The sequence below is a fragment of the Balaenoptera borealis genome, assembly GCF_965194805.1.
Source record: "Balaenoptera borealis genome assembly, chromosome: 5".
NCBI lineage: Eukaryota > Metazoa > Chordata > Mammalia > Artiodactyla > Balaenopteridae > Balaenoptera > Balaenoptera borealis.
In genome coordinates, this window is record NC_138862.1 from 143,676,289 (window position 1) to 143,693,116 (window position 16,828).

General features: G+C 45.8%; 1 protein-coding gene across 2 annotated transcripts in view; it reads left to right on the forward strand.

The window, feature by feature from the left end:
• The window catches only part of UBE2E1 (ubiquitin conjugating enzyme E2 E1), a 74,743-nt gene extending 58,629 nt beyond the window's left edge, over positions 1–16,114 (forward strand). For both annotated transcript variants that reach the window (XM_082392826.1, XM_082392827.1), the window contains 3 exons: positions 12,499–12,631; positions 14,144–14,291; positions 15,321–16,114. In XM_082392826.1, the coding sequence (XP_082248952.1) occupies positions 12,499–12,631; positions 14,144–14,291; positions 15,321–15,418 (379 nt within the window). In that variant the 3' untranslated portion in view covers positions 15,419–16,114. The remainder of the gene's footprint in view (positions 1–12,498; positions 12,632–14,143; positions 14,292–15,320) is intronic.
• The last annotated feature ends 714 nt before the right edge of the window (positions 16,115–16,828 follow it).

Sequence of the window (16,828 nt, forward strand, 5' to 3'; positions counted from 1 at the left end):
GTACTTTGCATACAGTTAAATCCACCCACTTCAGAGTCTTTCATGTTTTGACTCTTTAGATAAACTGAGTACTTAGATAGATATTTAGGTAAATTGAACAGATCATCTTAGCTAACAGTTGGTGTGTGGTAATGTGTATGCCGAGTGGTCTGTCAGATCCCCCTGCCTTGATTTGAAAAGTATTTGCTTCCTGCTGTTGGTGTGTATGTGAGCTTCTTTGGTTTACGCTGTTGGAGGGTTTGTCATCTCTCCCTGAACTAGTCTCTCGGCTCCTGGTTTAGGAGCAGGGCGCAGAGGAGAGGTTAGGAAAGAGCCCCTGAGTTGAAGAGAGGAGGGAAGAGGGCAGGCTGACGGTGCCCATCGGTTTCCAGGTTAAAGGTCAGGGAAGCCTTTATCGTAGGGTTATAAGTTGGAGGCAGGAGCGCTCACAGGCATTTCCTGTGAAGGACTATTTTACATCTTCACCCAAAGGTGCAGGAAGTCAGTGGGTCCCTGTGAAAAATGTCCTTGGGCTCTGAAGAGCGGGAGTGAACTTGTCTGAAGCCTCCTCGCCCCGACTCTGTTCTAAACCACAGGCTTTGAACATTGGGCCTCAGTAGCCCAGACGGAGGACCCCCATCCCCTAAACCCTTAAAGGGCTCGCGTTCTCCTCGGAAACCCTGTTTACCCCAGGGCGACCACAGTTACTTGCCTTCTCTGTTACTTTCCCTGTACTAGGTGGATTAGATTCCATTTCTTCTACCCTTTGTAGAACGGTAATACACTGTAATCATGAAGGTTAAAGATGATCATTTTTAAAAATCCCAGTAATTTAGATCTGTCTAAAGGAGAAAATAAATCCCCTGTCTCTCATCCTGCAGGTGTAATCACTATTAACAGTTTGGTTGTATGGTATGTCTTATAAAAATGAGATTGCTTTACATACTGTTACGGAACCTGCTTTTTCAGTTATGTACATTATGGATTTCTTTAAACCCCGTTCAGGATGCATACTTCATCTCATTTAAGAGCTGTAGAGTGTGCAATTATATGCTTGTACCACGATTTATTTAACCTATCTCCTAGTGATAATTCAGCTCGTTCCAAATTTTTTTTTTATCATACATAAGGTTCTTATAAATATCCTAATACTATAACCACGTGCACATGTCCAGTTATTTCCTTAGGTTAAGTTCTGAGAAGCAGAATCTGTGTCAAAGGGTATATTGGATTTATATTTGAATACCTCATACCTAATCACAGTCTAAAAGAACTACTAATTTACTGTCCCACAAACAATGGAAGAGAGTGCCTGTTTCCTCAGACAATTAACACAGAAGATTTTCAGTGTTTTAAATTTTTGCCAGTCCTTATAGGTAAAATGTGTCTCATGTTTAATTTGCATTTCTTTGAGTCTAAGCAAGATTGACAATTTGTTTATTGGCCATATGGGTTTCTTTTGAAATGCCTGTGTACTTTCATCCATTGCTGTTAGTATGTTCAACGTTTTTCCAAAGTCAGGATATTAACCCTCGATCACGTACTGCAGATATCTACCCCCAGTCTTTGATAAACTGTTGATGACATCTTTCTCTTAAGGGTCTTCGGTTTTTGTGTAGTCACATATGTTCATCTTTCCCTGTGTGTGTGTAACTTCATTGGTGTCTCAGCCTTGGTTCCCGCAGAAGGAGACTCTTGAGATGAGAATTCGAACACGAGCAGTTTTTGTAGTGTAGGGAACAAAAGGTAGAGGTGGGGGGAACAAAGGTAGAGGTGGGGAGTGGGACGGAAGGAAAGACCGCCCGTGAAGGACGGACGCCTCCTTAGCCAGCTCCCACCGTGCGAGGTGCCGAAGGGGACCCTGGAGAACTGTCCCAGCCAGCACTCAGCCGATGGCAGAGGCTGCTCTTGAGAAGTGTTCAGTAGTTTATTCCTGCCTGACGAGAACATCGCAAACTAAACCCTGTGAAACAGCTACCAGCATGTGTCGTAACCTCGGAGGCGTCTGCAGGCTTCCTGAGGGCCGTCGGGCCGCGCTGCGGAGGCTCGGGGCCTGAGGGCTGGGACACCGAGCCTTCCCAGGCCTCCCGCGCTTGCTGCGGTTTGTCCACAGCGGCCCCAGTGTTCAGGTGCCCGCTAGTTTAGGGTTTCCTACGTGCACAGAGAGAGTGCCAGACAGCTGCGGTGGAGGGGGGTCTCACCACCAAAAGGAAGGACCCAGCTTGGGGAGTCTCGCTGTGCCCCTTCGCTGTCACTCTGACCGGCCCTATTCAGAGGGAGGGGAGTTGGACTCCGCCGCCGCCGGGAGCAGTGTGTGTCAGAGGATGGGTGGATTGTGTTGTACAAGCGCCACAGGTTGTTACTTAGCTGCACTTCCTGCCTGCTGGCCCCGACCGAGCAGCTTTTAGGCACTGAGACGCAGACGGGCAGCTGCGAGTGGACCGGAGCCGGAACGGCGAGGCAGGAGGCCGTGCGTGAGACGCTGGCGGCCTCTGTGCGGGGCGTCAGGTTGAGAGGTCCCCAGCCCCACATAGCAGACGCCTCGCTCACGTTGCTTTCTAGTTCCTGTTTAAAGCTCTTAGGGTGTTTTCTGTTTTGTGTTGTTTTGTTTTTTAAATATCTGATGGGAGTAAGAGTCAAACACTTATTTTAGTGGTTAGCCAATTGTGCTAATGTTGTCTTAAAATAATCTACCCAGCAGTTCTCAAACTTTTTAAAAAGTTTCAGGACCCCATTACATTCTTAAAAATTATTACGAACAACAACAAAGTTCTTGTTTATGTGGTTAATAATTACGGATTTTTACTGCATTCAAAATTATAGCTGAAACATTAAAAATATTAATAGTTCATTTAAAAATCATAAAAGACAGGTTCACATGTAACTCTATTTTCCAAATCTAAAAAAACCTAGAAGAGTGACGCTGTTTTACAGATTTGCAAATTGCTTGAATGTCTGACTTGAGAAAACAGCTGGATCACCCTATCTGCTTCTGCATTCAGAATGTCCCCATGTCACCCCTCGTGTAGTCTCAGGAAAACTTCACGGTGCAAGTGGGAGAGACGGAGAGGAAGAAAAGGCCAGTCATGTGTTAGGATTAGGAAAGTAGTCGTGCCCTGTGGGCCTGTTGAAGGGGTCTCGGGGAAACTGCCCATCTGGTCTTGTGCCTGATGATGTCAACGCCAGCTTGAGCTGAGGGCGTTTTTACCCTCCAAACCCACCTGGGTTCCGTGCTGAGGGAAGAGGCAGGGCTGGACCTAGGATGGGGAGGACCTACTTGGGGTGTTTTACTCAAAGTCCCGGAAAGAGGGTGCAGGTTGAGGGTGAAGACCCAGCGGCAGGATTGCTGGAAGTAGGAGACCGCGGGGGAGGCTGCCCCAGACTGATGGCCAGTGCAGGAGTGTGGTCTGGGATCCCCTCATACGTTGATTAGCCACGTAACGTCCGAAGTGGAACACTTTAAAGGACAGTAAAAATTTAAAGTTATTATTAAATGAAAAGCTTCATCAGACAATAAAATAATTATAGCATTCACACCACGTAATAAGCGACCCAAAAAGTCCCCTGCAGCAGGATATTCAGGCAAGTGTGTCTGTGGTGGATGGTGCGCCTCGTCTCGTGAGCACGTGCACTTACGTCACTGCCCACGTTTCCCACTGCGCGGCCGTCCCCTGCTTGCCCGCCTGCAGTCGGGGGTGGCCAGCACCGCAGAGTGCAGCCTGCACAGACGGTGAGTGTGAGTGGATGGGAGACCTTGATGTGTTCTAGGGTCTTTTCTTGGCCTCGAGTAGGACCTGGTAAGTTCTCTGTTGAGCATTTTGGTGTCCTTTAGATAGCTTTGCCTTGTGGCACTATTGCTTTTGAGGGTCGGCACGGAAGTGTGGAGGGTACAGGTGTTAACAAGTGTGCCTATCCCCCCAAAAGTCTAAACGAGAGGCGCTCTTTCCCCCAGCTGCCTCTCATTTACCCACAGTACAGTTGCCACCCCCGCAGGTGAGCTGATTGTGCTTAGTAGACCCTGTGGACTGATGACTGTAAGAGCCAGGCTAATAACCGATTTCTGTTTACAGTTGCCCCCTGAACAACGCAGTGGTTGGGGGGCCTGAGTATAACGTTTGACTCCCCCCGAAACTCAACTACTAATAGCCTGCTGGTGACCGGAAGCCTTACCAGTAACATCAACATCCATCAACACATATTTTGTATGTTGTATGTGTATCGACATTTATTTTATGCCTTCGTGACATACCTAACTTTTCCTTAATTTTTTCGATATTTCTAGGCTATGCAGTTCGGCTGCGAGTTTTTTCAAATTGTCGCAAATCCCCCCAGATTTTTTTAATATATTGCCTGAAAAAAATACACACATAAGTGGACCCTCACAGTTAAAGCTCGTGTTGTTCAAGGGTCAGCGGTGCTCACTTCGCAGTTTTACATCAGTGTATGCTGATGTAAGTAAGCACTGCACCTGAAAACTCAGGACTCAGCCATGGGACTCTCAGGCTTCTTCCAGTGGCGATACAGGAGTGACAGCCTTAGAACTTGACCTGCCCTGACCATTTCTCTTACTTCTCTGGGGAAAAAAAACAAATTAGAATGGTTCTAAGTCAGGCTTGTGTGGCTCCTGCAGAAAAGAGCTATTGGCCGATCCACCTTAATCCTGAATAGCTGCCTGTTTAACATTGTGTAGGAACATGGCTTTGGAGACACCGGGCGTGCTGATCTTTTAATTCTCTGCAATCTTTCCTACGTGTCGTTCTCCCCCCCTCCCCAGTCTGATGTTTTAGTCCCTTGACGTGGTTTGCACTAGTTTGTCATTTCACTTGCTCGCTACCTACCCCTCACTCTATACCCAATAGTTCAGAAGTTAAAGCACGATTCTTGGCTCAGTTAACTAAAAACTCTCATTACTCAGCCGTCCCTCGTTGGGAGTAAGGAACCCCAGAGGGCCGTGGTTTTTTAGGTCTGCAATTCTTTCACTATCCCTAAGGGAGTCTCTTTCAAATTATCTTGAAACTAGTTTTAACTAGTTTTCTTTTAAAAATTGTGTCTTTATGTGCATCTGATTTTTTTTCAGTATTGGAATGTGAATTTCCAGAAGGACTTGTTGCTTTTTTCTAAAGCAGTCGTGTAAGATAAAACTATAATTGAATGGCTACCTGGGCAGGATTGAGCTTTCGTGGTGTTTTGTTATTTCACCTAATTTGGAAACGTTGTCATATAATCCTAAACAGTGGTGCATATTTTGACCAGCTAATTAAACACTGTTAATCACTGTCAGGCCTACAAACCTGTAGTATGTGTGGGAAATTACTACTCTCTAGAGACTGACAATCTGATGTAAGAGAGATTGTGCACCCACACAGCTGTAGCAGTCTGTGTAAATAATCCACAGACAAATCTGTTCTCTTCTGAGAACACGACTTTGGGGGGCTTTGTGGGAAGGCTTCCTGGTGGACATGGGTCGTGTTGTTCTCGATCCTAAGTTTGAGTTCGTTTCCCTCTCATATGTAGGAAAATGTACCCCCTATTTGGACCCACTCTGTTCCGGAGTAACTGCCTAGACACGCAGGATACCACTGATGTGAGTTCTTACGTGGGCACCAGCTTTTCTGGGGAGTGCTTGAGGTTGGCCGGCCCTTGGCCTGAAAGTTCTTTATGAGGGGCAGTAGCCAGAACGGTGTGTGCGAAGCGGCCCTGCCTCGTGCTTGTGTGAGGAGGCCTTGCAGGGCTGCCGGGAAGGACGCCCCAGCAGCGCCCCAGCAGCGCCCAGCGGTTCATCGCCCTGACCTGGCCGCGTCACCAGCCGGCTGGTCACTAGCGAGATTTGCTGATCTTTCACGTTCCGTCTGCCACTCACTTCTAGGTTACGCGGTTACTGTTTTACGAGGGGATGCCCAGGACAGCACAGCTTTTGGTTCTGTGTTTATAAAACTCCTCTGGGCGTGTTGTGTTAAGCAGACCTCACGGAGAAGGCGGCTTTCATTCCCTAGAGCGTCTGTCTGTTGGGAGGTAGTTGTGGGAGATGAGGATTCCCTCTGGTAAACTGATAAAATAGATTCGTGCTATTTTACCATATTCTTCTTGAATTTCTTAGGAAAAGGAGAGTAAATTAAGAATGGATTTTGAGTAGTGTGCTTTGCTGTAGGGAGCGTAGATTTGATTGTGGATCTCTTCCTATAAGCATTTTCTAAGTTCTGTGTATGGTATTGATTTTACAGTCTTAACAGAGCAAGGCATCACCAGGGTTAATACTTGTTTCTTACTACAGAGAATTACAGAGAAGGAGAGAGCTAGATAATACAAATAAATGGTCACCTAAGTCTAGAAGATTGGAAAGTAGAGTTGGTATTCATTGCCACTTAGTTTCTCCATAGCTGGCTTCTCAAGCTTTAATGCGCTTAGGCAGCATCTGGAGACTTTGTTAAAATGCAAATTCTGATGCCTTAGGTCTGGGGCGGAGTCTGAGAGTCTGCATTTCTAACAAACACCCAGGGGATGCTGGTGTTGCTTTGTTCAGGGACCACATTTTGAGTAGCAAGGGTCTGTAGAACACTAGAACACGTGCAAATCTAATTTTTTTTGGTTTGGTTTGGTTTGGTTTTGGCCGAGCAGTGCCTGCCTTTGCCTTTCGGGATCTCAGTTCCCCCAACCAGGGATGGAACCCGGGCCACGGCAGTGAAAGCGCCGAATCCTAACCACCAGGGAAGTCCCGCAAATCTAACTTACAGTGATGACAGCCGTGTATGTTGAATGTTTTTTCTGTGCCAGGCGCTGAGCGGTGGGACAGAGACCAGAGGGTGGGCACCGGAGTCTGACAGCAGGGATTCACGCTGGAGCTCTTCTCTCCTGGTCTGATTGAGGGCACGTCTTCCCTGAGGCAGCATTCTCAGCCTTGGCGCTGCTGACATTTTGGCCAAGAGAATCCTGTGTTGCGGGGGCTCTCCGGGGCATCGTAGGATGTTGAGCGGCATCTAGCGTCTACCCACAAGGCGCCAGTAGCGCCCCCCGCGCCCCGTCCTAGTCGTGACATCCAAAACTGCCCCGGAGGCAGCCTCACCCCCAATGGAGAACCACTGCTCTAAGGCTACTGCTGAAATGGGGGCATGTGGGGGATTTTGTGATGTGAGTGATGCACTTTACGTAAGCAACTAGTTTTGCCTTATCATGTCGCTCCTACAAAGAAGAGGAGGAAAGACGCATGGACAAGCCAGTCCGCAGCCTCTGCCGCATCCCGTTTCCTGGGGACGATCGTTTACGCCAAGCGCCAGTTCTTTATTCTTATGAAACGTCGCTCATTGTACTGCGGGATAATAGCAGGGATTACTTGGGATTTTTAGGTGGGAAGAACCGAGCTGCTAACCAGCTGATTCTGAGCCTCTCCCCTTTCTCGGGGTACGCCGGCACCCGTTCACGGCCTGCTGCTGCTGTCCAGACGCTCGCCTGCGGCACGTTTCTTATCTTTCTGTCTCCTGACCTCTCATCCCTCACTTTTTTCTGGAGTGTGAGACTAGATAACTGAGTCGTCTTTCAGGATTATGCCTAAAAGAACATCTGAGTTAGGGTTTTCTATGTTTGTAAGCAAGGGTCATCGCTCCCAATAACAATTTAAAAATTGATCAGGTAGAAATACCATTTTTAAAAATCAATTATAATTTTTGCCTTGCTTTCAGGATATTCTTTATAAGAAATCGGTGATACCTTTTGAAAACTGAAGTGTAACTTTGGTTTCTAACTGTTGACATGGAAGGAAAGTCTTTTCATAAACTAATATTGAGGATGGGAATGGGGGAGGACCGAGAAAAGCATGATTTTAAGACAAAACAAAATGAAGCTTTTAAACGTTGGCTTATGCGGTTTTCTTGGAGAAGTTAGTCCAGAGGGCACGTTAGATGCCAGTAGTTAGACTGCTCTAATGAGAGTTTTTAAGAGTTGGTTTTATTAATTTTCTTTGGATGATACCTTAAATGACTTGTATTAATTACTTTTTATACTGTTCAGATTCTATTTAGGACCATATGTGCTAAGCGTTAGTTACACCCGTCGGCAGCTCTGTGCTTCGTGTAGCTCCCTGTGTAGCTCCCCAGAGAGTATGTGGGAGACAGGAGAGCTGCAGCGTGTAGCGGCCCTTCCCAGCGCTCATGCGGGGAGGCCCTGGGAGGCGAGAGGCCTGGAGCACGGTGAGTGCCTGCCAGCCGGCGGGCTTCATACGACCCCCGCTCCCACTGTTGGTGGGTCCGTAGGGCGTCAGAAACCACTACAGAAATAAGAAAATACTGTGTCAAAAGTAGAAGTTACTGTCATTTTTCTTAAAATGTTTACTGCGGCTGTATTTATTTTGACCAGAAGGGAAAAAACAGAATTAAGGGCACAGTTCTTTCTTTTTGCCTTGTATAAGAGTTCTGTGTGTTACACTTTTTTTTTTCTTGGCCGTTCCGCGACCAGGGATTGAACCCCAACCCTCGGCAGTGAAAGCGCAGGGTCCTAACCACTGGACCGCCAGGGAATTCTTTTGAAGAGTGTTTGTGTTACAGATAAACGTTACGTCCCTGTTTAACAGAATCTGGAAGGCGAAGGCATGGGCTCCTTTTCCCTTCTCAGTCTCAGCTGCCTGCAGAGATTGTAATCACAGTTGGGTTTCACTGTCTCCAAACAGGGATGTGTATTTTTTGTTGTTGTTCCCATCTTTCCTTAATGCCTTAAATTCAGTCCCCCCATCTCCCAATTCAGAAGTTTCCATCCCTTCTAATCACTTAGACTGATTAGAATACTTCAACCGGTATTTAAAATTGGAGTTACGTTTCTTATTGTGAAACCAGAAGTATTTTGTGTTACAGGGAGGGGGACGGAAGGCAGGTGGAGGCGTATGCTGACCTGAGGGAGTCCAGCTGGTCACTTTATGGGGAAAGGAGTGGGGTGCTTGGACACACTTCCCCCGAACAGCCTCACGTAGATTCTCCTTGACAGTGGCCTTCTGAGAGCTGGAGACTTCTGCCCTCACCCCCTCCCGTGCCCCCCACCCCTTGCCATGGGTCTGTCTACCCACCTTCTGGACAAGTCGAGCTTAACTTTTCCAGTGAGAATTGGAAGGAAGAAAAAAAAAGCAAAAGTTTTTCAGGCCCCGTATCATAATTTTTGTTTTATTCTGTGATTAAGAAAATGCATAAGACAAAAAGCTACGTGAATTCATCCAATAACAGCCTTAGAATGAATAGCTGAAGTTTTTATTCAGGCAGCGTTGCTTGGTCTTTCCAGTGGGTTCTCAGACCCCTCACAGTAACTCCCAAGCCTCCTCCTGGTTGAGGACCCACAGGTTAGGGGTCTGTGCTGTTGAGTCTTTTCCAAACCTTTAGCATTTCAACTACATTTGATATTATTTCACTCATTATTTTTCTTACTGTAACCCACCTTCATTCTCCACTTTTTTGAAGCTTATGTTGTGTACTTGATTCTTGAACTCTCTTTCTCCATACTTTTTTCTGAACTTTCAGAAAGGTTCACACCCGAACTGAAAGCTGATTACAAACAAGTAGAGATCTTGATTTGGATTTCTAGCTGTATCACAGGTGACAAGCATGAAATGTTAAAGCTTGCATTCTAAACTGGTTGTCCTACTCCCAGTAGCCTGTACAAGGGGGTCCCAAATGCAGACCACCTGCTCAAAGGTCCCCAGAGGAGCTTTTTAAATATGTAGATTCTCAGGTCTAAGCTCAGGAGGCCTGGGCTGAAGGGTCAGGAATCTGTAATTTTTAAAGTTCCATAGATTATTTTGATGATGAAATTTCTGTACAGTCATAAAATCTGCTTGTAGTGGCATGTTGTTAGACCTTTGTTCTTCTTTTATCTATTTTCTGTGCTAAGGGGCCAGCAGAATTGGGCCTATGCAAACATGTCCCTGCCGGGGTTGGACTGACTTTACTGTTGTTTTTTTCTGGGTCTCAGCATCACCAGGCTGACTGAGGAAAACGGTATGGCTGCCGATGCACTGGTGTTGGGATGGCCCAGCTTCTGCCCTTGGCCTTGGCTCCTCATCTGTAGGAAGAGGGGTTTACAGTACATGATGGCCTCTTGCCTTTAAGTCTTAGATACCGTGAGTCCTTAGCCAGTTGGATAAGAGAGAATAGTTTGTCTTCTTATCTGCAGCCTCTGTGTCAGTGTCGTCTTCGTGTGCTTAGTCCACTTGTCAGTTAACTCCAGTCTGGTAATCAGGTATCATAGCTGCATCAGCCATGGTTTGTAGACTTTCTGTTCAAGTACGTATGCTGGATGCAAACATATAAGCAGGTCGGCAACCTTCAGATGCCCAAGGACCAGTTCTAATCTCAGGCTGTGAAGCAGCAGCAACCAGAGTTGTATCCTTTCACTTGGAGGGGTTACTGCATGTTTTTAGAGGGAGAGGGCGGGTTAAGAGCGCCCCCTACCCCGCACCTTGTGAGAACTGTGGTCAGATGCCATGCAGAATCGGAAGTCGTCTTTTTTTTTTTTTTTTTTTTTAAACTCGAAGATTGGTGTCTGCATATACGTGTCACTTAATAGTAGAGACAGGGTTAATTAAACGAGCTCTCTTCTCATATCTGTCCAGCGTAAAACAGGTTTTTAATAGTTGTTGGGAATACCCATCACAAGGAGATACTCAGGGACCACAGTATTTGAGCCAGTGGGGATAATCAGATAATTGGAAACGGAGGTGACGGCTGCCATTTAACGGGAGATGACCGTGGGCCTGTCGCTCTGCAGAGATAGTCATGCCCTCCCCACCCCCCCGCCCCGTATTATCAGTATTTTAGTTCTCAGAACATTGCTGTGAGGTGGGTGCTCTAAGCTGAGTAAGTCGCTCGAGGTCACACAGCCAGTAAGTGCTCCGTGAGCGTCTGGACGCTTTCTACCTCTTGACCATTTTGGGCCCTCACCCTCCCCGTTGGCCCCTATCCTTTGTCCGCGTCTTCTCCCTCCTTTTCTGCCAGACCATGTTTCCCCCCAGCTTGTTTCCTTCTGGTTCTCTTTTACAAGCTCATGCCCCTAACCTGTGTTGTTGTCTGTCGTTTGTCTCACTCCAAATTTCAGGTTGAAAGAGAAAAATCTCTGGTGGGTTTGGGGGGAAAGTACAGGGCCACAGGTAGGTTTTCTCTTTTCCTTTTTTTTTTTTCCTCTCCCTTCCTCTTCATCTCGTCTTCCTCTTAGAAGGACTTGAACCCCACCTCTAACCAGTTAGCAGTGGGCATGTTGAAGACAAGCAGTTCTTGTCTTGTGCGTTAGGGAACCTTGGCATTTAGCATCTGCGTCGGGCGTGGGCCGCCCATGAGTGTCGGGGGGGGAGTGAATCCAGTTCACACCATACGTTTGTTGAAAAGAGCTTTGCCTGCTCTGTAGAAGTTATTCTGTGTATCCACTGGGATCTACAAGCCTCTCCAAGTGAAGACCTTTTGTGGTTCGGCCAACACACACTGCTGTCCTCGAAGCGGCTGTTGATAGTTAGGCTTGAGCGTCTCAAGTGAAGCCGTGTCAGCGGAGCCGTCCGCGCCGTTACCCGTTACCCTTACCCGTTACCCCTTACCCATTACCCGTTACCCTTACCCGTTACCCGTTACCCTTACCCGTTACCCCTTACCCATTACCCGTTACCCTTACCCGTTACCCGTTACCCCGCGCTGCGGGCAGGTCTATCTGCATCGGCACCGAGACCGTCGCCCAGACTTGCGGTCTGCTCTCTCGGTAGCGGAGCCTTACGCTTACTTGTGTGGGCAGATGTGTTAGCTAGCCCTCGGAGGTCTTGCTTGTGTTTTTGTTTGTTCATGTGCTCGAGTACAGAGCACGCTGTGAGCCGACACAGCGCCGCGGAGCAGGGCGCTACGGGGTCACTCCGCGTGAGGAGTGCCAACCTCACAGGTGCGGGTGGCTTAACGTGTAGAGAGAGGACCTGATTGTGGAATCTGATGTGTGCAGCAGTGAAAACTGAATGACTGGTAACCGCGTACTTCGTCCTCCTCCGCCTCCCCCACCCAGCATGGTTTCTGCTGTAAAGAGAACTGCAATCCGTTGGACTCCTTTCAGGGTAAGATTATGGAGAAACAAGAACAAGGAGGGAGAGCCCCAGTCACAGGGTCAGAAATGAAGCTTTGGTGCTTAAGATGGTCCTCGAAGATGATGTAGCCGTGAGCAAAACTTTGTCACTAATTTAATGAACTCTGGTGTGCTGAGAGGTGTTTCTCTTTTTGTAAAGTATCGTTTACATTTTCTTATGATGTGTCAAGGAGAGGGTTTGAGAAGTGAGGGGTTTCTTGCTTCTTCACAGCTAAGCGGGCATAGACTGGTTTCAGCGTCCTTTTTTACCGTATACGTGACCTAAGTCTTGTCGGAGGCCTGCATCAGAGGCCTGTCTGCAAGATACCTGCGTTTTGTGGAGAGAATCCACACACTAAACAAAAAGGAAGGAGAGGCGACCTTTCCCCCTCGTGGGGACACACTGTAAAAATGGGGACGCCCCGCCTTCTACTCACCGTCTGGTGTATTATTTCACAGTGCTGGCCCCAAAGGCGACAACATCTATGAATGGCGATCAACCATCCTCGGGCCTCCAGGGTCCGTGTATGAAGGTGGCGTATTCTTCCTTGACATCACTTTCACACCGGAATATCCCTTCAAGCCTCCGAAGGTAAGAAAGTCCCCCGGATTTATGCTAAAGTTTACATACTCCCGTGGAAGATTATTCAGGCTTTTAAAATTGAGTTTTTAATCGCAAAAAATAGATTTCTCTTATATCTTGACAAATCTCTAAGTACACTTGAACATACACAAAACACTTCTTTGGGTTGACTTTGCCTCTTTTGGCAAAGACCATTTCTAAGAGTAAGTACTTTGTTTTGATGGGGCCTAAAATCCTGCTAATATTTATAGGAACATAGTCAGCAGCCTATAAATAATCCCCTATTTCCCACTCAACAGAAAAAGTTTCTGAACAGATAAAAATGGTGTCAAAATATCCACGCACTAAAACAATTAGAGAATCTCCTACCAAACCAAGCCTTGGATTCCGCTCCTTGTCATCTTTTGGTCTTGTTCAGATCCTGACCCCAAGCTTGGGCTTTCTCGTCCAGGATGGGCAGGGGTTGCTCCGTCACCGTCTCCTGTTAATACTCAGCTGTGATTCTCATTCGCCCAGTCGGAAGGAAAACCTCTTCTTGGGGATGGGGTGGACTGCTAGCGAAAGAGGTACAACTGCAGCCGAAGAGGTGACTGCAAGTCTGTCACTTTAAAAAAAAAAAAAGTGGTAAAGTTGTAGGGTTTTTTCACTTTGGAGTGATTCAGTGTATTTCACAAAAAGTAGGAGACCAGACAAAATAACCCAGGTTCGTGGGGCTGATGTCGACTCGTCTGCTGCTGTGGTCCTTACCCACTTCTGGCTCCTCACCTGTGGAGATTCTGTTTAAAGTGAATTCTGTGATTTAGGTAGGCACGACTATCTGCAAGATCTGATATAAAGGTCAGAAAAAGCAGAAACAAACCTCATCTTCAAATATATTTTTCAGCCTTTTAGGTGTGTGATCACTGTTTGCTAAGCACTTTGTCTTTATGTACCCACTGTGGTGTTTGAATGAGATTCTAAAGCTTGCTTTGAGGTCATGTAGTACTACCAGCTAACACAAGAGGTCAGCAAACAACTAGCTGTTCAAACTTGGAAACGTTTGGAAAATACTTAATACATTAAAACTGCTAAAGATGAATTCAAGAACGATACAGGGAACTATATCCGATCTCTTGGGATAAACCATAATGGAAAAGACTATTAAAAAAAGAACGTATATAACTGAGTCACTTTGCTGTGCAGAGATTAGCACAACATTGTAAATCAACTATACTTCAATTTAAAAAAAAAATACTGAGGTTACCTTGCTTTTTGTTGATGCATATTACTTTTTCAATGAAATTGAAAATCCCTGAGATTGTATCAGTGAGCACTTTCTAATCTCAATTTCGTGAAATAGTCTCTTACCCTATCTCTTATCAGCCTTAGTTAAACTGTTCTAAAAACAGTTCACTTTTTAAGAAAACCAAATGTCTGTTTCTTTAAAAGTTTTAATTAGGACCATTTTATTGAAAAGGCAATTTAGTAAAAAGTTTCATTGTTTGCTGTTCAGATTTCGTTTAACACTGTCTTGTTTTTTAGGTTACATTTCGGACAAGAATCTATCACTGTAACATTAACAGTCAAGGAGTTATCTGCTTGGACATATTGAAAGATAACTGGAGTCCAGCACTAACCATCTCTAAAGTCCTTCTTTCTATCTGCTCACTTCTTACAGACTGTAATCCTGGTAAGGTTAATAATTCCTTACCTTGTTTTATTCCTCCTCACCTGGAAAATGGTTATTTTCCACTTAAACTAAGATTTTCTAAAGTTCAGATTTTATTTTTGTACGGGCTTTCAAGGGACAGAAACTCATTGCTTTTCCAAGAAAAGTTCTAATCAAGAGTTCAGTCTACTGGGTGAAAAATGCAGCGACTTCACCATTACTTGACGTGTTCTAGCAACAAGGTGTTATAAACTGAAGACTTACAAAAGATTGCCTTAGGTTTTTGCGTCTTCCTTCTCTCCCCTTTATTTTTTTTCCCCTTTTGCGTGTTTCCCGTACAGAAACGGCACGCACGCTTGTGAATGTTGAGTCACCCGCCCTCTGCCTGCGGGTCTGCTCAGCACCTGCCCACAACTGCTTACTGACGTGGCGTTGTTTCCCTGCTGTACACTTAGTGATTACCAGACTGTGGTTTCATCTGGGCCTTAATTTCCTCTTACTAAAATTTTTTTCTAGAAAAAGAAATAGAAATTTAATTACTAAAGATTTTATTTAGGTTTCAGAGAAACACTGTACTTAATCGGAAGTACGGGTTTTGACCTGGCAACTTCGGGTCTTGCGGGTCAACAGTGTAGAGAGGTAAATAGCGTTCGCTTGCTGTGGCCCTGAGGACTTCACAGCGCTCAGTGTCACAGCTGGTGCCATCGAGCAGAAGGTCCTGTGAACACAGCTGGGTATTCACAGCAGTCCAGGGCCTTGCGCGATCCGTACCCGTACACGCAGGAGCGAGACCCTTCCAGTGGGGGGTGGTTGTTGGGGGAGAGATGGAGTGAACTAAGGAGGCGGGGCGGGACCATTCTGTCTGGATCAGGACCCCCTTGCATCCATACTGTTTTTAAAAAAGTCCGGGAGGAAAAGTATCCCAAACGGTGGAGTGGTTTGATCACGGCCACTCTGTCCATTTCCTCGCAAGCTGTCACTAGCTTATCTGCTGAAACTTAAAAATGTTCTTTTCCCTTCTTCGAAGTAACGTACATTCTTTTCTTCCAGCCGACCCCTTGGTGGGAAGTATTGCCACTCAGTATATGACCAACAGAGCAGAACATGACAGAATGGCCAGACAGTGGACCAAGAGATACGCTACATAAATTGGGTTGTCACAATTCTCTACATTCTTTGTCTGTCACAGAGAGAGCTGCTTATGATTTTGAAGGGGTGGGGGAGGGTGGGCGTTGGTGAAGAGTAGGGTATTTCTATAACAGATATTATTCAGTCTTATTTCCTAAGATTTTGTTGTAACTTAAGGTATCTTGCTACAGTAGACAGAATTGGTAATAGCAACTTTTAAAACTGTCATTAGCTCTGCAGTATGAGCTGAAATGCAGTACAGAGAAGAATAGACGTTTGGGTTCAGTTGCTTGTAGTCTGTAAATCTGAAACAGCTGAATTTGTACAGGTTACACACGTGGCCATTTATGTAAAGTCCTTCCAAGACTACACAGTTTTTTGTTTTAAAAAATTGGAATTTGTTTCCCCTTCTTGGAGGGGAACAGTGATATTTAACAGCTTTTAGAGACTGTCATCTCATACATATAAAATGGACACATGGCTGTAAGACACCATATAGGAAATATGAGTAGTTATGTATTTTATTTTATATGCCAGTCTACTTTATTGTGAAAAGATAGAGGTTTGAATCAGGACTTGTGAAAACCTGTAGTAAAATACCTTAAGCTGTTAACTGTAAGGTGTGGAATAGGAGTTGCTCAGTGGATTGGTTCTATGTTGTGGACTACCTAAGTCTGCATTTGTTACTGTGCTAATAAACAATATTAAAACCACCACCTAACGCTGCTGTATTCATTTACTTCCTTTTGCCTTTTTTGTAGTTTCTTTCTTCTTGATAGATCTTTGCTACTCAGAGAGCCTAGAGGTAATGCAGACTGAACGCGCTGGTGTTGTCTACCCAGCACGTGTGTTAGGATTGGTACGTTACTCTGGATCTATCCAACAGCCTTGCAGGATAGGGGCCTTAGAGAAGGTTAGGTAATCTAACTCATGATCTTCCAAAGGCAGAGTTCTGCTGTATCTTCGTCAAAGCATTTTCCAACTTGGAGGCGCTGTGGTGGTAAGTGCGTGCGTGAGAAGTGGGTTCTCGTGGGGAAACACCCCCGCCACAGTGGAGGGAGTCTGGCAGGACCTAGGCGCACACACCTGCTCCAGAGAAGCTCGTCCAGGGCCCTGGGCGGAGGTACCTGCATGCTCATGACGCACTTAAAAAGAACACGGTCACTCTGTGTACTAACGGCTCTAAGCTGCATTCAGCAGACGAGGAAACTGCGGGGTCTATTATATTATTTTAAAATAACTGTAGATTTATCCATCTATGTAAAACAAACAAACAAACAAAAAAAGCTAGAAGCTCAACACCGGGAGAGAAGGCAGGAAATGACCTGACCATATCTGAGTGACAATTGTTTTACCCAAAAAAACATGATGAGAAATTTTAAATCTAAATCGGCTAGTGCGGCTGCCATATAAGTAAGTTTTCTATCTTT